Genomic DNA, 23,153 nt, shown 5'->3' with positions numbered 1-23,153 from the left:
ACTGTTGTCTGGTACAGGTGCTGATCGTGCAATCGAGATACAGCCTAATCTGGTTTGAATTGCACTCCCCTTGAAGGAGAAAGTGCACAGTTTGGGGGTTATGTTAGATCGGCATCTGTAGCTGGATGCTCAGATTTCATTGGTAAAATGTAGCTCTGGTGGTTCACCAGTGACCTGGCCACAGTGACCCATGCTCTTGTCACCTCCAGGATGGATTACTGCAATGCACTCTCTGTAGAGCTGTTCTTGAAGATAGTTCAGAGCTTCAAGAAGCTAGACTGCTAAATCTGGACTACAGACAACATATAAAGTCAGTGCTTTATGATTCTCACTCGCTGCTTGGACACTATGATCCATCTCAGGCCCTTCCATGCCCCTCCATCTTCAGAAGTGATTTAGGTAGCCACAAGGAACAGGGGCTTTTCAGTGGTTGCTCCTCAGTTATGGAATACCCTCCCCCTTTCCCTGAGGTTGGCATCATCGTTTTTTCAACACCAGGCCAAAATTTTATTTCAGATGTCTTTTAGTTGATTGTTGTGAATATTTTTTTCTACTCCTGCACTGTTTTGCTTTTGGCATTAGTATGGCTTTAATTGATTTCTGTTTACTCCTTTTAGTGTTGCTGGTATTATTCATTTATGGTTAACTAATAGTTTACCTGGTGAGTTGTATTTGTGGTATTTTAATTATTTTGTTATATTGATTTTCTATCATTGTGAGCTGCCTTGGGCATGTGAGGTGGAGGGGGTAATATATAAAATGTTTAAAACAACACATTTAAAAGAATTGTAAAAAGACTCAGGCCTTAAGCCGGTGAATGACTGGTCTCCTAGCTCAACTATGAAGGAAAAAGCAGGAATCCTTTTGTTTTTTGCTTCAAGAGAGGCTGGCTAATGGCGATGGTTTCAGCATGCTCGAAGTCAGGTGCAGGGAAGGCTGCCTCTACATACTCCAGAGGTGGGACCAACGGGCTCCATTTCATCCTGCTCCATTGTCCAGGTCTCACACTGAGGCAATATCCTAATCATTCTTCCGTCAACCACATGGAAAAGCCCTCACTGGAGCCTGATAGCACTGCCTCTTTTGGAATTATGCCTACCAGCACCTGTCCTGAGAACTTCAGACGTGTTCCTCAGGCCTGTGAAGTCAAACTGATACAGCCTCCAGGTGCGCTGGTCAGAGACTTCAATGGAATACCTTCTCCAGCGGTAGATTATTTCATCTCGTGGATAGCCATCTAGAAGGGAGCAGACACAAGGAACGCTTAACACCACAGACCCCTCACTGTGCAAGGATGACCTTTTATACCCTCTTGTCACTCTGTAGGGGTCACTGGGGTGTGTGTGTGGGGGAGGTAGTTGTATATTTCCTGCATTGTGTAGGGGGTTGGACTAGATGACCCTAGTGGTCCCTTCCAACTAGGGTTGCCAACTGCCAGGTAGTTAAACAAACAAAGTAAAGCACTGAAAGCACACTGTGTATGTACAGAAAATCCTTTTATCTATGTAATAATAATGATAACTTGCAATTCAACCCGACTCTCTGTAACGTTTACAGAACATATGCAATTAGCAAGGCGGCTGTAGTGTGGAGGCAGGCAGCTCTCCAGAGCAAACATGAAAATCCGGAGTGGATTTCAAAATGAATGAACTTCTTCAGGATTGAAGTACGTTGTGCCAAGATATATAGTTCATTCACATAAGCCGCATAAGATGATAGGAATTAATTTATCCCGAGATGGGAGACCGGTAAGACCCATTTCGCCGTGGCTTTGTCCATCGGGAAAGTAGAGCATGAGATGGCGCCTATCTCATTGCTGAAATGCTTGTAGCATACAGATTGTAGGATGGCTTCTAGCAATCTGCTAATTCAAGTGATCTCCAGCCGACAGAGATCAGATCGCCTGGAGAAAAATGGCCGCTTTGGCAATTGAACTCTATGGCATTGAAGCCCCTCCCCTCCCCAAACCCCGCCCTCCTCAGGCTTCGCCCCAAAAACCTCCCGCTGGTGGCAAAGAGGCACCAGGAGACCCTGAGGCTTACTTGGCACCTACTTTCCTTTCCTTTAGGCAGCACCTTTAGGCATTCATTTATGAGGGACCTGGCAACCCTACTTCCAACTCTTATGATTCTGATTCATCACGAGCCAGTCGGATGCAAGAGGCTTGTCAATTTTTGCCTGGGAGAAACACTCCATATGCTGTTACACAGAAGAACCACTATGCCACATACAAGCAAGGGAAGCCCAACTAACGTGTAACCATCCTGATGACACGTGAAAGGATCCAGGGGCTGCTCAGCCAAAGGCAAGCCTCAAGGCCAGTCATTAGAATACCTCTAGCATTGGAGTTTACAGTCCCTGCTCCAGGGGCCTTGCTTCACGGGAAGCATCAGCCAAAGATGCATCAAACACCGAAGGAGCAGAGATCAAACTCCCCATCCCATCCCCACTTGCCACTGAGAGATGGCATTTCCCATTCTGCCCATGTTCTTCTCCCCATTCCCCACTCCCCTGTGGAAAATGGTTTAGAGAGTAGTGGTTAAGAGTGGTGGTTTGGAGTGGTGGAGTCTGATCTGGAGAACCGGGTTTGATTCCCCACTCCTCCACAAGAGCGGCAGAGGCTAATCTGGTGAACTGGATTTGTTTCCCCACTCCTACACACGAAGCAAGCTGGGTGACCTTGGGCTAGTCACACTCCCTTGGCCCCACCCACCTCACAGGGTGTCTGTTGTGGGGAGGGGAAGGGAAGGTGACTGTAAGCCGCTTTGATTCCTCCTTAAGTGGTAGAGAAAATCAGCATTTAAAAACTAACTCTTCTTCTTCCTCCTCCTCCTCCAAGGGTGAGGGGGCAAGGCTCATGTTCCTAACTGATCTTACTTCACCCCCTTGCTTTTCAGGAGGAGGAGGAGGCAGGCATGGTTGTTTACCACGAAGCTGGAGAAGATGAAATGTTATCCAGGCCCAAGAGCCTAATGTGAGAGAACTCATTTGACTGCAAGGGATTCCCTCCCTTGTGAATTTCAGCTTGGATTCAGATCCCTTCCTTTGTTTGACCACAGGCAGCTGGAGCCAAGAGTGCATCACTATGTTGGGGCTTCTTTTCATGTCTCATTAGGATCCTCTCCAGCCCGCAGCCTTTTTGGAAAAGCCCCAAGAACAAAATGGGTGGATGTTGCCAACTGTAGATGCTCAACTATCTATCGGCAGGACTCCAGGGGAGGGAGGAGGGGAGACGATTGTTGTTGTTATCTTCCATGTGTGAAATGCATAATATATTGTCGAGCTGTTAAATTTGTCTGAATGATTTACAGAGCCATTTATCAATTTTTTTTGTTTCATAAAACAGTGGTTTGGAACAAAACAACACCCTTCCCCATCTATTTAGGATTACAAATGCTTTCTACCAAGTCTTTTGGTCTGTCTGGCTCAGTAGGGTTGCCTAGTCTGACCGGAAATGGCTCTCCAGTGTTTCCCAGCCCCCATTTTTTCTGATTGTTTAACTGGACATGCAGAGATTGAACCTGGGACTGTGCACAGGCAAAGTGTTGCTCAGCCTCTGAGCTATGTGAAACACCAGATGGATAATTTGATCCTAAGGAGCAAAGGGGAGGGGGATCTGGATCAGGGCCATGTGCTGGGGAAGGGGATTTACCACCCCACCGCCATCTTCACGATTGAAATGCACTCTGGACTGCTTTAAGCTCCAGCAGGGAAAACAACTGGCCTCCACTTTGTGCCTTTTTCTCTTCTGGGGTTTAAACCAAATGTGGGCTAGATGAGGAGAAATTTTAATTGAAAACAGGCAGTGCTTCCTTTTTCATCTGTATAGGTTTTCCTAAATAGATACTGATTGATTGTTTAAAGTATGTCTGATATTTTGCTTGTTAGCATGCTCATAAATGCTCCCCATGCTTTACAAGCTTTAAAATACCTCTAGTCTTACGTTATGGGAAGCCTTCAGCAAATTAAGAGAGAGATCCAGATTAAATTGGCATTTCCCACTTATTTCCCCTCCCTGCTGCAAACCTCCCTCATGTTGCTCCTCAGGACTCCCTGTCCCCCAGAAAAATCAGTTTTGTGGAGGTCAGCACTGGAGGCTGCAGTGGGGGGGGGGAGAGAGAAGGGAAGTTTTGTTCTGCTGATGGAAAACTGAGTCTGGATCGAACCCTAAGAGTGGGAGCAGAATGGTCTTGTGTTCAGGAGCACATGACTGTGGTCATTTATGCATGGGCACTTTCACTCACATTCGCCCCCAGTCTGACTCGGTTGTTCCTTGGAGTTATGCATGAGTTTTCCGTTCATTAGAGATGACCTTGCGCCCAGCTCCGGCAAATCCTGGGACTTCCCGTTCCTGTAATAACCTGATTCTTCTATCTCCCCTGAGATCAGCCTGGGTGAAATCTCCATACATAAGCCAAAGCGCGCAACAGGGGAGTTGGGGGGGGGTGAGTTTCTCTCACAGAAAGCACTACAGCCAATCACAAAGCAGTGTTTCAAGGTGTGGGGACTCAAATGCTTCCTGATTTGAGGTTGGTGTCTGCTGGTGCATAGATTCGCAACAGAAAAGTGTGGGTTGAGCGACCTTCAAGCCCCAGGTAAAACTCCCATGCATAAACGACCACAGACTCCTAGAACCAGGTGGGGGGGAGAGGATGAAGAGGATGAAGAAGAGTTGGTTTTTATATGCTGACTTTCTCTACCACTTAAGGAAAAATCATAATTTTTATAATCGGCTTATAATCGCTTTCCCTTCCTCTCCCCAAAAACAGACACCCAGTGAGGTAGGTGGGGCTGAGAGAGCTGTAAGAGAGCTGTGACTAGACCAAGGCCACCCAGCTGGCTTCATGTGTAGGAGTGAGGAAACCAACCTGGTTCACTAGATGCAAAAGCCTTAGCACTTGCATCTAGGTTGCCAACCTCCAGGTGGGCCTGGAGGTCTCCTGGAATTACATCTGATCTCCAGACCGCAGAGATCAGTTCCCTTGAAGAACATGGCTGTTTTGGAGGGTGGCATTATACACCACTGAGGTCCCTCTCCTATCCAAACCCCACTTTCCCCAGACTGTACACCTAAAATCTGTAGGAATTTTCCAACCTGGAGTTGGCAAACCTCCTTGCAGCCCATGGCCGTGGCCTCAATGGATTAACCTGATGGAAATCAGCGCAGGACGTTCTGTGTACTTTTTTGTTTTTATACTGTGCCCTGTTTAAATTGTATTGTGTTTTTTGTAAGCCATTTTGGGTCCTCACCGGAGGGAAGAGTGTGATAAAAGTACACTATGCTAATGACTAAAATGAATCTGTTTTCCTGCCCTTTTGTAAGTCATCTGCGAGAGTGCTTTGCTAGATCAGCCCGCAAGGGAAGATGCTCAATGCATAGTGAGAGAAGACACTTGTTCAAGACCACAGCCATTCCCAAGTGACAGAAAGAGCATGGCAAGCATGAAATCCAAGTAGAAACCAGCCTTCAAGCCAGACTCTCGATCAGATATAAGTCCTAAGCAAACGATAGCTCATGGCCATTCACAAGGGCTATGAGACAGGCTAAGAGGTAGATTCCTGGGAGCGCTACTGTTTTGGTCTGTCCACATTATAGTCTCCTACCCCCACTTCTCCATGGGTTTTCAGGGAAGGGAGGAGGCTGGAGGAAGAGGCAGATGCCTGCCTGAAGCAGGAATGGGAGTCTCGCAAGCTGCCAGTGTGGTTTCATCTGGCATCCTGACTTTATTTGTAAAACAAAACGTCAAAACTATTTTGAAGCAGTGATCTTGATGCCTATATGATAGCTCCTCAGGGGAAAGGAGAGACCTCACAGCATCGCTCAGCTATGTTTATAATTAATTGCCGAGCATGCACAGTGTGTACTGTTAATTAGCTAAGCTACAGAGATGGGCTTGGGATGGGAGGTTCTTGGGAGCCACGTGGGCAGTAGGCAAAGGAAAGTGATTGTGCTGATCAAAGACCAGAATCAATGGCAGAGACAGAAGCTGAGAAGACAAGCTCCAGAACTACTTGCTGGTGGAGTCCAGTAAACAGCAGCATGCAGCTTGCATGCCAGTCAGAAAGCAAACAAGCAAAGGGGGGTGGGGTGGGGGCAGAGTCTGTTTCATTATAATGGGCAGAAATGACACTCTTTTCTGGCTACCAGCCAACTCCAAGGCTTCTAGATTGCCACTAAGGTTGTTAATAGGGGAGGGGGCAGGAGGGGGCCACTCTCTTGAAGACACCTCTGTGCTATCTGGGAGTGCACGTGGTTTCTGCAGAGAGGGAGCTGGAAAAGAGGAATTGTAAGTGGTGGGCAGAGATGGAGTGGAGGAGACTTATCAGCCATCTTCCAAAGATGAAGCACTTGAGTGGTAGTGAACCCTGAAGGTTCTGATCTAAAAGCCTGCTTAGGAGCTTTCCATCTGTAGTGTGGGTGATTCTTTGCAAAGCTGTGGAAATAAACCTGACCTGCAAAACATTCCAGTATTCAGAACAAGAGAGCCTCCGTGGCTCTCCTGAGCCACACCAACCCCAACTCTTCACCACTGAGGGCTAAACTAAACGTGTCAAGAGACAAATGTGCTTAAACCAAGACTGCTGCAACCATATGGAAAATGGGGTGTAGAGGGTCCCGTTTTAAAAGCAAACCGACCCCTCATGTACACTCTTTGCTTTCTGTGTGACTGTGGCAGATCCTAGTTTAAATACATGTTTAAGCCTTGACTCTCACCACTTTAATATTGTTCTTAGACATCTTCGTCAGTAATATTCAGAAACATTTGGATCTGTTATTCTAGCACCTGGCTGTTTGGGAAAGGGCTTTCTGAAGATCTCTCTCTCCTCTCACTCAACACCAAACTTCTAGACCACACCGCTGTAGACAAAGGTTTGGAAATGTACATGTGAATGTTGCTCAGGGAGACTACCGAGAGCTCTCTCTCCCCTGTCTCCTCACACACATTTCTCTCCCTTCCTGCTGGTTCCCTCCAAGCCCACCCCTTGCCCTCCAATCCATCCCTGAATAGTTGGAATTGCCATGGTTTGCAAAGCAGAACAGGCAGGGATCCCCCCCCTCTCCTTCACCGCCTTTCTTCCCTTGTCGCCACTCTCCTTGGCCCCTTTATCCTGTCATGGCATCTGTGTGATTCGTACTCACAACTGGAGAAAATGAGAGGGCAGGAGTGCGTGTCCATGGGGAAATTCTGCAGCTGAAGCAGACATTCAGCTTCAATTGTTAACCTAGAGAAGGAGAGAGAGGAGGCTGAACATTAGAATGCCCACAATTGCAGCTGAGCAACTCACCTTGGCCATGCTGCAATAGCTCAATCCTATCCTTCCGCAACAACATTTTACAGCCTCAAGAGGAGGCCCTTCACAGGCTAAACTAAGTGAAGGAAACCACCCAAGGCCACCAAACTCCATCCCCAAAACTGACTGGGCCCCTCTCCAGATTTCTTTGTTTCATTCTGAACCTGGAAGTCTTCTCTTCGGCATTCAGACACTAGCCCATGGCCCTTGCTGATATGGTTTGAAACTCTCTCCCCCTTAGTTCTTGTAGGTTATCTGGGCTGTGTGACCGTGGTCTTGGTATTTTCTTTCCTGATGTTTCGCCACTGTTACTCCTCTGAAGATGCCTGCCACAGCTGCTGGCGAAACGTCAGGAAAGAAAATATTAAGACCACAGTCACACAGTCTGGATAACCTACAAGACCTGATGAACTCTGACAGTGAAAGCCTTCGACCATATCTCTCCCCATTCCCCATCAAATCAGGAACATCAAACTGTAATGGTCTCTATTACCGTTATTTGATGGCTAAATCTATAGGATGTATTACTGATGGACAAGTATGGTTCCCTGGTAGAAATAGTCTCTAAGGTAAAGAGGCAACATTATTGAATCTTGGAGATTCTTTTTATTGCTTATTCCAAGATATTAAAGGCAGGTTCCAAAGCATAGACAGAAAATAACATAATTTTTAGGCAGAGTCACACAACAGGCTATTTCAGAAATTTGTACAGAGTATACAGATCATAACTTATATCAAATACATTTTCATACCACTGCCCGGGAGATCTTGACTAGACCTCTGAATTCTAAATAATTCCAGGCTCCTTTTATACATTTTGACATGGGAAAGCTAGTCCTGTGGTTGTACTTATGACACCTTTCCCAAGGATTTTCATACGTTCTCAAAACATATTTTAATCTTTTTAATAACATGGTTAATCCTTTGCACGTGTTTCACACTTTTATATAGCCAGATGCTAATAAGAATATTATCAGACAAAACCATGGGTGGTAACTTAGTTCTTCAGGATAGGGCTGTCAATTCGGTTCGGCCCGAACTGAAAATCAGCCGAATTTCCCCTGATTCGGTGGTTTTTAGTTCGGGAGGAACCGAACTCAAAACTGGCGGGCAACCGGGGGGGCCGAATTCAGCGAGTTCGGGAGTTCGCAAATAAATTCGGCAAATTCGGCCGTCAGTAAGCAGCATAACCGTCAGTAAGCAGCATTCTCCTCCCCCAGCCAATCGGTGGCCAAGCTGGGTCTTCTTCTGGCCAATCAGTCAGGATTGAGTACTGGAGGAATCAGCTGATGTGCGGCCCGGCCAGGGAGAGAGAGAGCGAGCGAGCGAAATCCTCATGTGTGTGTGTGGGGTGCTTGTGCACATTTGCTCCTTTCTGTGGCTGCAGGGGGCATATTTTTTGGGGTACAGACACAAAACTTTCACTGGAGCTTCAGATGAAGCTTCTTAAGATACCCCCCAAGTTTTGTAAACATTGGGTCAGGGGGTCCCGAGATATGGGCTCCCCCCTTTTTCTTTCCATGGCTGCAGGGGGCGCATTTTGGGGGGGTACAAGCCCCAAACTTTTAGTGGAGCTTCAGATGAAGCTTCTTAAGATACCCCCCAAGTTTTGTAAACATTGGGTCAGGGGGTCTCGAGATATGGGCTCTCCCCCTTTTCCCTCCCCCTTTTTCCATTTATGTGGCTGCAGGGGGCGCTTTTTTGGGAATATAGCCCCCAAACTTTTAGCATAGCTTCAGACAGTTATTCTTAAGATACCACCCAAGTTTTGTAAAGATGGGTTCAGTGGGGGCAGAAATATCGCCTCCCCCTTTTCTCTTTCCGTGGCTGCAGGGGGCGCATTTTTTGGGGTGCAGATCCCAAACTTTGAGCGGAGTTTCAGACCAGTGTTCTTAAGAGACCACCCAAGTTTTGTGAACATTGGGTCAGGGGGTCCCGAGATATGGGCTTTCCCCTTTCCCCTTTTCCCTATTGGGATGAATGGATCAGCGAGCCGATCCTGTGTGCATCTTCTCCAGAGCAAAATGTCCCGTGCCTAATTGGAATCATCTTGGATTACAAGTCCTCCCCAGCCCCTCCTGATGGAACAGAAGACAGCCACAGTAAGACCCCTTTGGGGGCTTTAATCTATAACTTTTCTCCTGTGTATGTGTGTGTGTGTGTGGGAAAGCAGAGTCTGTGTGTGTGTGGGGAGGGAGCAGTTTCTGTGGGTGGGGGGGAAGCCAAAGGGGGCTGTCGTCGGTTCTGCCTGGGGTGTGTGTTCCCCCTCGAGTCTCTCGCTCCCTGGTTTGAGGGGGGAGGTTTCAGTTGTGTGTCTTCTGGTTTTTCCCTGTTGCAAAGGTGTTGTTTTACAAGGCTGAGTTGCTTTGCAAACTGTTTTCGGGGCTGGGAGCTTTGTGTGTGGGCGGCAAGCTCTGCTGAGAGATGCACATTAAGGGTGGGGGGACCCCTTTCAGGGCCCATATCTCAGCCCCCCCTGACCAAATCTTTACAAAACTTGGGGAGTCTTTCAATAAACGTCCTTTGAAGCTCTGCTGAAAGTTTGGGACCTCTAACCCCAAAAATGCCCCCCCCAGAGCCGCGGAAAGGCGCGATTGTGTTTTTAATGGCTTTATTCGGCCGAATTTTTTTTCCGAACTTTGAATTCCTGCCGAATTGAACGGATCCGAAGTGGGGGAGTTCGGACTTCGGCACGTACCGAATCTAAACGGGCCGAATTCGGCCGAATCCGAACTATACCGAATTTTTTTAAATTCAACAGCCCTACTTCAGGATCAGACTGGGTAGCTGGCCTCTGTATTGGGTGGGGCCAAGTAGCATTCCACTGGGGACAGGATGGCATACACTCAGCTTTCCTAAGTTTAAAGCTAAAGGTCCCCTGTGCAAGCACCGGGTCATTCTTGACCCATGGGGTGATGTCACATCCCGACAGACTTTGTTTACAGGGTGGTTTGCCATTGCCTTCCCCAGTCATCTTCCTTTTACCCCCAGCAAGCTGGGTACTCATTTTACCAACCTCAGAAGGATGGAAGGCTGAGTCAACCTTGAGCCGGCTACCTGAAACCAACTTCCGTCAGGATTGAACTCAGGTCGTGAGCAGAGCTTTTGACTGCAGTACTGCAGCTTACCACTCTGCACCACGGGGCTCCTTTTCCTAAGTTTGGAGAGGGATATAACCCCACTTTATGCTGCTGCGCCCTCCCCCCTGCAAGAGTTGGCAGGCACCTGAGTGTGTAAAGGACTTTCCCGTCATTCCAGATCCGGAGGAGCTGATTGGGGGTGGTTATCCAGTGGGAGTCAGCCCTCTTGGAGTTCCTGAAAAAGGTGTCTGGGATCCAGATCCGGCTCACCATGTTGGTGTTGAGGGTAAGAGCTTTGAGAGTGCTGTTAAAGCGAAGGCGCCGGTCATACCATGTTTGGGCAAAGAAGATATCAATGGTGTATTCCTGGGAAGGATGCAAAAGGAACAGATAATCAGGAATAGCCTGGCACTGATCTCAAGTCAGCATGTAAAGCTGGAGAGTTAGAATAAGGCACCACAACCAGGAAGCAGATGATGCCCAAGTGTATATTTCCTTTTCAGTCCTGATGCTGCCTCCAAACCTGAAAGTGATGGAATGGGGAGGGCCAAGGAAGGAAGGAATTCACCAAATTTAATGCACCAACCCCTGGATTCACTTTGAGTTGTGTCAAGATCCTATCCAGGAGTTGGGCCAGTCAGAAATGGGTATTTTATACTATTGCTGACTTCCTGAGGAGAGAGGGCAGGATACAAGTTCAAAAATAGAAACAAACAAATAATAATAATAGTTGGTTTTTATATGCCGACTTTCTCTACCACTTAAGGAAGAATCAAACTGGCTTACAATCACCTTCCCTTCCCTACAACAGGACACCCTGTGAGGTAGGTGGGGCTGTGAGAGCTCTAAGAGCTGTGACTAGCCCAAGGTCATCCAGCTGGCTTCATGTGGAGGAGTGGGGAAACCAACCCAGTTCACCAGATTAGTGTCCACCACTCATGTGGAGGAGTGGGGAATCAAACATGGTTCTCCAGATCAGAGGCCACGGCTGCAAACCACCACTCTTATTAGGGTTGCCAGGTCCTTCTTCGCCATCAGCGGGAGTTTTTGTGGGCGGAGCCTGAGGAGGGCAGGGTTTGGAGAGGGGAGGGGCTTCAATGCCATAGAGTCCAATTTCCAAAGCGGCCATTTTCTCCAGCCGAACTGATCTCTATCGGCTGGAGATCCGTTGTAATAGCAGGAGATCTTCTGCTATTACCTGGAGGTTGGCAACCCTAACTCTTATCCACTACATGCTGGCTCTATAAATAAATACTACCATATTCGGGAACACCAACAACAAACGTGGCACAAAAATGCACACAATGGCAACATATGAAGACAAAAAGATGTATTTGTACATCCTTGCAAAGTTTTAAGTGTAGAATAGGTAATGGAAGGCGAATCACCGGAAAACATTGTTTACTTACTGGATGTATGTGTGAAAAAAGGATGTTGTCAAACCACAGATACTTTAATATGCTTTTCTAATTTCAGTCTGGGGGGGGGGGGAGAGGGGGTCCCTTCTTCTAGCTCCTTGAAACTATCTGTATGCTTGTTAGAAGTGGAGCATCCAATCGCCTCCCCCTAGTTCTGAGCTTGGTTGCCAGTGAGAAAGCTGAGATGGGCTAAAATGAGACCAGTTATGGCCAGACTATCCTGGAGAGAAACCACAGGCTGAGGGAATATGACTGAGATTCTGGGCATACAGGAAGGAATGTGTGAGGGGAAGATGATTTTTTGAATTACTTCAGAGTTAGTGTGGCAAATCTTTTTCTGTAACTGAGAAATTCTGACAAGCTGAAAGTTTTGACTTCATCTTGTTAACTAAAGAATCATTGCCTGGGGGAACTGCTGTGCGCTGTGTGTATGTATATATATATATGTGCGTCTGAGAGGGGGGTCATTCCTTGTGGGGAGGAAGGCTGTCTACTACAATGGGCAATTTGCCTGTGTCCTATATTTTTACCATTAGCAGCTCACTTATCTTAACACCACAGAGATCAAAGCCCTCTAAGGTTGCCAACATCCAGGTAGTGGCTAGAGATCTCCTGGAATTACAACTGATTTCCAGGGAACAGAAATCAGTTCCCCTGGAGGAAATGGCAGCTCCTTGAGTCCCACTGAGAAAGGTAGACTATAAATAACGTAACTAAATCATATCCCTGTTAAGCTCCCTCCCCAAATTCTGTTTCCATCATGCTCCACCCATAAATCTCCATAGATTCCCCAAGCCAGAGCTGGCAACTCTAAGACCTCACTGGCAGAATATTAAAAGGGCCAGTTTGGGGGCATCTTTGAGAAAGGGTAGTTGACACCATCACAAAATCTCACAGAGAGTGGGGCCAATCCCAAAATGGCTGCTATGGGGAGGGGGACATTCTCAAGACACTGAGAGTTTCCATATCAAGCATCCTTCTACAACAGAGCAGACACAAAGGTAATACTCCCTGGAGTCTTCTAAAAAACCTGCTGCACCAAGGAGGTGGAAGAAAGCTGTGACTGGCTCTTGGGTTTGGGAACAGGTGTTGTTTGGTTCTGGTTTCCAAAGAAAGGGAAAGCGTGCTTCCTGCATGACCACAGGGACAGATTACCAAACCCAGAGACATATGAAAGACTGCCAACTCTGGCTTGATGACTTCCTGAAGAACTGGGGGCAGTGCCTGGTGAGGGCGCTCTGTGAGGATGTGATGCCATAGAGTTCATTTTCCAAAGCTGCCATTTCCACCAGGGGAGTTCATCTCTGTCATTGGGAGATCAGTTGTAGCTCTGAGGGAACTTGGCAGCCGTAGATTATGGTCAAGCTGAGGGCGCATGGCTGTGAAACGTCTGCTCAGCATGAGTTCAGCCAACAGGTAGGGAGTGATGCGAAGCTCCCTGTTTTCTTTGGATTTTATGCCGATTCAAGAAGCAAGTAGGGGTCACGATGAAACACACTGACAGAAGCCACACTGGAGGGTCACTGGATCCGTCACTGAATCCGTCTTTTGCTAATTCCCTCTTGGCTTGGAGAACGACGAGCCAGTCTAAGAAATCCAGAGGAAGCATTCTTCTCCTTACTGTGATCCTGAGTGGGGTGCAGAGGACTAATTAAACTGGTTTATATCATGATATATCTAAATTCTTAAAACACAAATCCTGATTTAAAAGCAGAATTTATCTTCTGTGCTCATTCTGATCTTACCACAGCAACACAATATCCCCCCATCAAGTAATGGCTTTCGTTGTTTTGTTTTTCTTTCCAAATGAGGCTGAAAAACCCAGTTTAGCTATTTCAACACCCATTTGCAACGTTTGAAACAATTGTGACTGGAGTTGGATGGGGTCAAGCATCATCCCCGGTGTAAAAGGACAGTACTCTGGACATCCTGAAGACAGCCCAGAGAGGCACAGTGGGCAGCTGAAGCAGTTCTTCAGCAAAGCAATTTGGCCATGCTTCCGAAACCTCCACTAATCCCATTGCTGGGAAATTCTTTTCCCCCGTTTCACTCTTTCAGCTTATTGTTGCCGCTGTAGAGATGTATTGAGGCTGTAGAGAGAATCAGAGGGCTAATTCAAAGAGTGAGAGGTTTGCTAAGGCAAGCTGTTTGGGAAGAAGAGGAGTGTGTGTGCGCGCGCTGTTCACCTTTGTGCAGCAGGTCTCCTCCCTCACGTGCATTTGCATGGCACAGCAACGGCCAGTTTCATTCTAGGATGCTTGTTGGCTGCTTGCAGACTGGTTTTCCTTTTAGCATCTCAGAGCCCTGTGGCGAAATCATTTTTTATCCACCACTTGATTGGTTGATTATCACATAGAGCTGCCTGAAATGTAGAAAGCACAGAGGCAGGGAAAAGGTGGCCTCTTCTTGAGTGGGAGCTGCTTGCGGCAGGGCAAGCGTGAGAGGGATCAGAGCCCCCAACGCTGATTAAAAAAAAAGGTCTCTACTGTGTTCCTGCCTGTTATGCCAATGCAAAGTCCTTTGCCCGGCTGAAGCTGTTTTTCCGTTCAGGTGCTCATTGGTGGGCATTTGCCGCAGTGATCTCCCAGACTCCATAGGCACTGTGTGCCATGTGGGATTAATGCCATCCACTGCTGCCTTGTGCCAGTGGCTGATGGTTGCTGTCCCCATCCTCTTTCTTTGTGGATTTGGGCAGCAATTGTGGAGGGACATTGCTGGCCTTTCCAGGTGACACCTTCCCTTCCCATCGTGGTCAATGCCGCAGTCCTCTTCACAGCAGCGTTTCTCTGCATCAGGAGTGTCAAGCGACTGAGTCATTTTTTAAATAAAGGGACCAGAACATGAGTATCAATCACCAGACCAAGAGCCTTGATCTTGCCAAGAACCTTGAGGCTGGCACAGAATGTACAGGATGCTCCATTGATTAGAGACAACACTGTCATCTCTCGTAGTTGTGCGCTGGGTCATCCGCAGGACTCTTACTCAAAAGCCTGTAGCTTCACTGTAGCTTTCAGAACATGAACCTGCCACTTAGGGCTTTTCTATGACTGCATTAGGAGGATAGCAGGGGGGTGGAGAATTTGCAGGGTAGGGGCTTCCAGAAGAGCAGCTTGGGCTCAAGTCTACCCACAGCCCCATGTTCCCCTTCTCTCCCCTTGCCAGAAGACACTACTGGGGACAGGCTTCAGTTGCTAATAGGTGAATCAGAGAGAGAGAGAGGAAAGGCTGCAAGAATCATGGAGTCATCAGTAAAGCCATAGTGACATCCCATAAATTGTGTGTGTGTGTGTGTGTGGGGGGGGGGGGAAGCAATCTCAAACACTTTGCAAGTTGCAAGCTTTGCTGTTGTTGTTGTGATTATCAAGAATAGTCGCTATAGTGCTTGCTAGGGTTGCCAACATTCCTGGGGCGAAAACGCGTGGTCGCTTTAGCCTCCTTTATTCCCTGTTTCAGCCAAGATTCAGCCAGGATCGAACGCATGCGTTTCGCCGAACGAGCGTTCGATCCTGGCTAAATCCTGGTTGAAACAAGGAATAAAGGAGGCTAAAGTGACCGGGCGTTTTTGCCCCCTGGAGAAAAATGTCCTGTCCCTTTTAACCAAGGCTTAATGCATGGAAACGGGCAAATGAAGCTTTTCATGACATGGAGGTAAACAACATCATCTGGTGTTTGCCGCAGATCGAACTGATATTAAAGGGACAGCTAAAGGGTTCATAAGGGTTTGGCTGTTTTAAAACTAGCTGTCCCTTTAATATCAGTTCGATCTGCGGCAAACATTTTTTAGACTGTAAGTTCGTTGGGGCAGGGATCTGTCTTCCAGTACTCAGTAATGTACCATGTTCATAGATGAACTTACAGTCTAAAATTTGCCCTGAGGGAGTCAACAGAGCAAAGGGGAAGGAGAAAGTGGTGGTGACAAGCAGGGGAACAGTGCATTGGATACAAGGTTTGGGCACAGTTGAACTCCTAATGATAAATAAATATTATATGTAGCTTGCGCAGTGGATCTGTTTTACATGAGGCCACCCAGGTGCACATAATTAATCTGAAGTGTGTTACTAAATGCAGCTCAGTCAAACACACACACAAAGGAAAGGGGCCAGTGCAAAACACCGGCACACTTTTCAATTTAGACCTGGAAAACAAAAGGACTGCTTGATCTGCCGAGGTTGTTTTTCTCTCCCCTGGGCAATAAATCAAAGATTAAAATGCTACAAAGTATGGACTGGAGAATTAATTTACCTTGCAAAAGCTAAGCCTTGGGAAACATCAAGGGGTGACTTTTGTTTTACTTACAGACAAAGGGCATGCAGGATGCATGAGATGGGCTCTCTTTTTGCACTGGTTTCTGCAAAGACTCATTTTCTGATGGAGAAAAATAAATCATTTGGGACTCTGGCCTGGGTCAAAGGTAGACTTGGCTGGATGTTGTTTGTAACCACCTCTTCTCCAGCATGGCTGTGGGTCAAACAGGCCAGTCAGTCTGCCTACATTTAGATTCCTTACCTGTTGACTGGCTAGGAAGGGATAATTTTCTGCAACTGCAGGAGGCTGCTCTTTGAAACAGGCAGGAAAGGCACATTGCCCCATCCCTGCCTTCCCCCAGCAGGTTAGCCTCACCTAATTGTGCACAGAGTCTGGATCCAAGGCTTTCCCATGCCTGATGCTCAGATGCACCACAGAAGGTTTCCTAACCCATCCTCTTTCCTGACTTATACTGGTGCTGGCCTTTATAAACTAAGCTAGTCCAAGAAGGCCAACTGATTTGTGCAATGGCTAGCTTGTTGGACACTGGCTAGCAAGACAGTTTGGATTCAAATGCCTGGTGGTGCTGGAAAGTGCCGTCAAGTGCCTGCGGGGTTTTCAAGGCAAGAGACCTTGGAAGGTGGTTTGCCTCTTAGAACTCTCTCAGCTTCTGCATGGGCTGAGAGAGTTCTGAGAGAACTGTGACCGGCCCAAAGTCATCCAGCAGGCTTCATGTGGAGGAGTGGGGAATCGAACCCTGTCTGGCAGCTTAGAGTCCGCCGCTCTTAACCATGACACCAGGCTGGCTCTCTCAAATGCCTACTTATGCTAAAATGCGCTGTGTGGGCACAAGAAGTTCCTGAAGGGTCAACTTTTGGATACACCCTGCCCACATGATGATGGCACTTTCTGACACAGTGCAGGCCAGTCCCATGCCAGCTGATCCCTCTGGCCTCTCTTTCTTCTCCTTATCAGGTGCAGCCTGACACCATCCATGCCAGACCACAGTGACCTAGATGCATATGCTTAGCTCCTGATTAGCAGTCATCACCCAAGGGACCAAGAGAGTCCTTGAGTCGAGACATGACATCAGACAGGCTTTGCTCAGAGAAATGCAAGCTGTCTGCACTATCTGAGAGGAGGCTTCCTTTTTCAAACAAATGTGCGGGAGACCTAGATTCAAAAGGCAGGCTAGGCAGAGTCATTAAGGTGTGTGTTAGAGGAGATTTCTCTGCCATCTGCTTGCTGACTTCCCTCTATGGTGGGTCCATCTAATGTACTGAAGTTCATGAATGAGGCCAGCACCTCAAATCAAAGAAGGATGGTCCTCGGTTAGAATGGGACTCTGCCTTCTAGCACACTAGAGATAGACCAGAGGGACTGCAGTGCATAAGCACCCCCTTGTCTGAGCCAGATTCAGTGGCAAATATTCTTTTTGGAAGGCTAAAAAAACTAGGAACCAGATAAGTGTAAGCGGTGGCAGCGTGTAGCTTAAATATCAAGCACAGATTTTGTCTGAAGAGGCACATTTGGGGCGAAAACGCATGGTCGCTTTATCCTCCTTTAATCCCTGTTTCAGCCAGGATTCAGCCAGGATCGAACACATGCATTTCGCCTAATGTGCGTTTGATCCTGGCTAAAACAGGGATTAAAGGAGGATAAAGAGACCATGCGTTTTCGCCCTTGCTCTCCTTTTAAAAGGAATACTGGGGGTCCCTCTTTGGACAGAAAGAAGGTTCTCACACACAGGACCGATCACAGTAATGCAAACAGTGAATCCAGATGTGTTTGCTCCACAACAGATGTTCCTCCCCAGGGTATCTCACAGGAAGAGTTTACAGCAGTGTTGTACCACACTTCCAGATTTTTTTAAAAAATTCTGAAAAACATTACCCTTTTCCACCTTTTATGCGGGCCACATTATATGTCATGGGGCAGCCGTACTTGTTTGTTAATTTCTCATGAATTTAATGGAGGGCTAAATTTAAAGAAAGAAGAATCACACAGGGCAGGAGATGGAGCCTTGTGCCCCCCCGGCCTTATTTTACCACATTCTATTACCTCACACACTTTTATTCCTTCACAGCTTACTTCCAGTTTTGGAAAGACACAAAAAAGTGCTTTGTGTGAAGAAGTTTTGGGTTTTTTTTGGGGGGGGGTGTCAGAAGGGTTGCCAGGTCCCTCTTTGCTATCGGCAGGATATTTTTGGGGTGGAGCCTGAGGAGGGTGGGGTTTGGGAGGGGAGGGACTTCAATGCCCTAGAGTCCAATTGCCAAAGCGGCCATTTTCTCATATGAACTGATCTCTACTGGCTGGAGATCAGTTGTAATAGCAGGAGATCTTTTGCTATGCTATTACCTGGAGGTTGGCAACCCTAGGTGTCAGTGAAAACGAGACCTTCTCTCCAGCCCCTTTATATACTACTGGAGCAGACCAATGTGGCTCCCCCTCTCATGCCAGTTGGACTCTGATATACTTCTTCAGCGGCACCACCAGGAAGCAATGGCTCCAGGGTGTCTTATCTCCAAATCAACAAATCTCTCTCCATGGAGGAAAACACTGAAGAGCGAAGCAAAGTGTTAATTTAGCTGCTTTACAAATTCCGCTTCCCTTGCTGGTTCACATTTTACACCTTTGCCACGTGGTAACCCTGCGGCCTCTTTGGCTGGCTTTCTGCTGTGGATGGACTCTGGGGCATTTTGATGATTCATTTTTCTCTCTTTCTCAATTTGTGGGCTCAGATTTCTTCTTGGCTTGTTTCGCTGTGGTCTAACATTTAGTTTGTCGGAGTTTGTGCTCTTCCTGTTTGTCTTCATTTGGGCAAAGCTGCTGTGCAGACCCTGATGGGAACTGCTTTGCCACTCTGCCCGATCAAGTTTGGCACAGTCGGGTTTGTAATTTATACACTTTAATCATATTTACATGCCCTTTGCCCTTGGTCCATAGTCCTCTGAGAATATAACAGAACACAAAAGCAGACTCTCAAAACTGACCAGATCCAGTGGAGTCTGGCCCTAGCTTCTTTCCCCATCCCCAAAGCAGCACTGTTTTCGGTAGGCTCTGCTCAGATGAAAGTCTATTCCTCCCTCCGCTTAGTTAGTATGCGCCACAGCAACCACAGCAAAGAGGTTCAGCATTATAGCTTTAAGAAGGTTCTTATTGTTTTCTGAAGAACTGCTGATGGCTTATTGAAAACACATGTTGGGAGGTTTTAACAGCGAAGGGGTCTCTTCACCCCTCTGAATAAGCAATTGGCAATGAAAAAGGGATTATCTGAGCCTGCTCTGGTGGAAGGCAGAGCGCGGGAGGGACTTTGATGAGGCTCAATGAGTCTTCATTGTCCTCTTCCATCAGTCCCCCCCCCCTTACAACCAAGTGCTGAACAAGGACTGAGAGCAGAGAGAGGTCTGTTCCCTGTCCAGCTGACTTCAGCAGGACTTCGTAGATTGCTGTCAGATCCTGCCAAACATGCAGGTGGAGTGTTGGGTCAGCCATTAAATCACACGTAGATTGGTTTGAGATAAGGTTGCCAGCTCTGGGGAAATACCTAGAGATGTTGGGGATGGAGCCTGAGAAAGGTGGGGTTTGGGGAGGGGCGGGACATAAATGGGGCATAATGCCATAGAGTCACTTTTCAAAGCAGCCAGTTTCTCCAGGTAAACTGATCTATGTTGCCTGGAAATCAGTTGTAATCCCAGGCGATCTGCAGCCAGCACCTGGAGGTTTGAGCAACCGAAAAAATACATAACATAACAGCATAATTGTGTCTGTATTTTTTGCCATAAGTGCCTGAGATTTCCAATAGCACCTGGAGGTTGGGAACCCTAGTTTGAGACATGACAGGTTTTCGTTCTCGGAGTAAACTGACTTTGCTCGCTTCCTCAAGCCAGCTGCAGCTTGAACTATCACAGCCAGCAGGGCATACTGGTTAAAGTCTTAGGCTCGGATCTGGGAGACCCAGATCAAATGTTCACTGTGCCATGAAATTCGCTGGGTGAACTTGGGCAAGTCGTTCTCAGTCTAATCTACCTCGCAGGGTTATTGTGAGAATAAAATAGAGCACGGGAGACCAACGTACACACCCTGTACTCCTTGGAGAAAGGTTGGGTAAAAATGTACTACATAAAATAAATAAATGTGCTATAGAGACACCTGTGTTCCAGTGCCTGTGAGGACATCATCACCTGAAATGGGTTGTGTTTGATGCTATTAGGAGCTCCTAGAGCAGGGGTTGCCAACTTCACCTTTAATGAGAGCTACCTCTGCATAATAAAAAAAATATTCCAAGCTATTCCCCCCACCCAGATTACCAAGTTTCATTCTCTCCAAGAAAAAGAACATGGACTAGGAAGAGCGCCAGAAACAAAGCAATCAGCTAAGCAGCAGTGAAAAATCCTATTCAATAATAGTTTTTTAAAAATTTAAGCCCAGAGCAGATCTTTTCAGAATTTCCCCCCAGGCCTTCTGGGGGATGTGTGAGCTACTCTGCAGCAGCCAGCAAGCTCAGTAGCTCACAAGGTACTTGTTAGAAACCCCTGTCCTTTCAGCTGGCGATCTAACTGAAGTAGTAATTTTGGTTTCCTCTTATATTGACTCCTTCATTATGTAGACAGTTAATAAAGGTTATCAGAGGTTTTACTGCATCTTGGATCCTGAAAGCTGTTAATACAAGAATGCGACTGTTCCCACTTGCTCTGTGCTTGTGGAGGATAACCTGCAGGGAACCGCCTGAAGCATTCGCCTTCCTGTTATTGAAATTGGGGGGAGGGGGAGGTTGCTCCAAGTCAGAAGAACACAAAATGGGAGATCCACAAAGCAGCTCTTTAAGTAAAGAGCGAACGCAGTCATGAGCAAAACAGGACTTTGGCCTTTCTGGCCATGCGGTTTTCGTTCATCTGTACACTTGACAGGCCCTTGTTTTTGCTGACTGATTTCCTCTGTTTCTAGGAGCCATAAGGCCAGGCAGATCCAATGAGCCAGCCTGCCCTTGACACCCAACAGAACTACAATCCATAACCATAAAACCATTCCAAAGCAAAACAGCCACAAATCCTGCCAATAAACTACAGCAGTCAGCAAAAATATAATTGAAAAACAGACTCATTCTGGACCTTGCTTTCCCTCCCCACGCCTCCGCATGTGCCCATTCATGTGAACACGATTAATCCTGGCCTGTTTTGCAAATTATTTGCCAAAGAGAGAGAGAGAGAGAGAGGGAAACAAAGTTGAGGGTGTGATTTGCAAAGGAATCCTGTTAGGACTGCATCAAAATAACCCTTTAAAGTTGAGGGCATGTAGAACAGCTAACTTAAAGTCTTCTTGGGAGCCTCAACACCACCCCTTTTAAGGGGCTATCTAGCTCCAGAGTCACCATCATAGATGAGGAAGTACGTCTGGCTTTACTTCCTCCCTGAAGGAAGCCGGGATGGGGTAGGTGGTAGGCAGAATTAGCAGGGTTAGCAAGAACCCTGAGAATGTCAGTAGGAACGTACCTGACAGCTCAAGGGAGACACCTGCTGGAGGTGGAAGAAGTTGATATGAGTGTGTCTAACTCAGGGGTCCCCAACTTGGTGCCTGGGGGTACCGTGGTGCCTGCTTGCCGATACCTTTCCTAGTGCCCATCAAGTGTTTTTAGAAAGAAGGTAGGGCCAAGTGGGGCTTTTGCCCAGCAAGGCTTCTGATTGACCACTGGAGATTTGATTGGCTTTGCAAATTTTTTTAAAAAAAATGTTGCTTTGTCCGCAGCTGCCACCACAGCACAAGGATCCTTACAGGGTGGATGAAGGTAAGCTGTGGCAGTCATTTTGCGGCTGGCTCCACCTCCTATGGCAGTCATTTTGTGGCTGTGCCCATCACACAGCATCAGAATTCCAAAGGTGCCCGTAGACTAGGGTTGCCAGGTCCCTCTTCACCACTGACGGGAGATTTTTGGGGTTGAGCCTGAGGAGGGCAGGGTTTGGGGAGGGGGGGGACTTCAATGCCATAGAGTCCAATGGCCAAAGCGGCCATTTTCTCCAAGTGAACTGATCTCTATTGGCTGGAGATCAGTTGTAATAGCAGGAGATCTCCAGCTACCATCTGGAGGTTGGCAACTCTACTGTAGATTCAAAATGCTGGGAACCCCTGGCCTAACTATACTTTCGGGAAAGACTACTGCCTGCTTTCAAGGGTTGCCAAACTCTAGGTGAGGCCTGGAGATAAGGTTGACAAGTCCCTCTTTGCCACTAGAGGGAGGTTTTTGGGGCGGAGCCTGAGGAGGGTGGGGTTTGGGGAGGTGAGGGACTTCAATGCCATAAAGTCCAATTGTCAAAACGGCCATTTTCTCCAGGTGAACTGATCTCTATCGACTGGAGATCAGTTGTAATAGCAGGAGATCTCCAGCTAGCACCTGGAGGTTGGGTAGCTTTTTGCTACTATATGTACACAAGTGTATTGGTTGTTGTAACTTTGTGACCTTGTATGTCTTTGCACATGTAAATAATAACATCACTATTTTGCATACAGTGCAAGAGCCGGTTACTATTTCTTTGCTCAGCTTGACCTGTTGGTTTAGGTGCTTCTTTTTGCTAAGCACCTGGAGGTTGGCAATCCTACTTGAAGACCTCCTCGAATTACAACTGATCTCCAAACTACAGAGATCATTTACCCTAAAGAAAATGGCTGCTTTGGAAGGTGGACTGTATGGCAGTATACCCTGATGAGGTCCATCCCTTCCCCAATCCCTTACCTTCCCAAATCTTCAGAAATCTTGCAACCCAAGTTGGCAACCCAACTATTTCCCGGGCATATTATGCCTTTGTTGGAAGAACTGGGCGGGGGTGGGGCCAAAGATTCAAATCCCTATTCAGCTATGAAGCTGAACCTCATTGGATGACCTTGGGCCAATCACTCTCTCACCCTAACCTACCTGTACACGATTGCTATGAGGGGGGAAAATGAGGAATGGGGACCCCTTGACCTCCTTGAAAGAAGGATGCTTTATAAAATGTGACAATAAACTAGGTGCAAGTGAACCACATAAAAAACAGCTCTTCTTCCCAGCTCCTCACCCTGGGACTTAGTTCTTTGCCCTGGAGACCTTGAGAAGGAGGCTAAATCTTGAAACTTCAGGGCTGAG

At 47.2% G+C, this 23,153-nt stretch overlaps 1 protein-coding gene across 1 annotated transcript in view; it reads right to left on the bottom strand.

Annotated features, from left to right (window-relative positions):
* The window catches only part of LOC130485875 (gamma-aminobutyric acid receptor subunit gamma-4), a 37,971-nt gene that overhangs the window by 5,368 nt on the left and 9,450 nt on the right, over positions 1–23,153 (bottom strand). The window contains exons 4-6 of the mRNA XM_056859022.1: positions 10,519–10,739; positions 7,142–7,224; positions 1,100–1,237 (exon numbers count right to left, since the gene is read on the bottom strand). Of these exons, the coding sequence (XP_056715000.1) occupies positions 1,100–1,237; positions 7,142–7,224; positions 10,519–10,739 (442 nt within the window). The remainder of the gene's footprint in view (positions 1–1,099; positions 1,238–7,141; positions 7,225–10,518; positions 10,740–23,153) is intronic.

The sequence above is a fragment of the Euleptes europaea genome, chromosome 13 (assembly GCF_029931775.1).
Source record: "Euleptes europaea isolate rEulEur1 chromosome 13, rEulEur1.hap1, whole genome shotgun sequence".
Classification (NCBI taxonomy): Eukaryota; Metazoa; Chordata; class Lepidosauria; order Squamata; family Sphaerodactylidae; genus Euleptes; species Euleptes europaea.
Note: the sequence above shows the minus strand (reverse complement) of the source record. Positions and strands in the feature narration are given on the sequence as shown.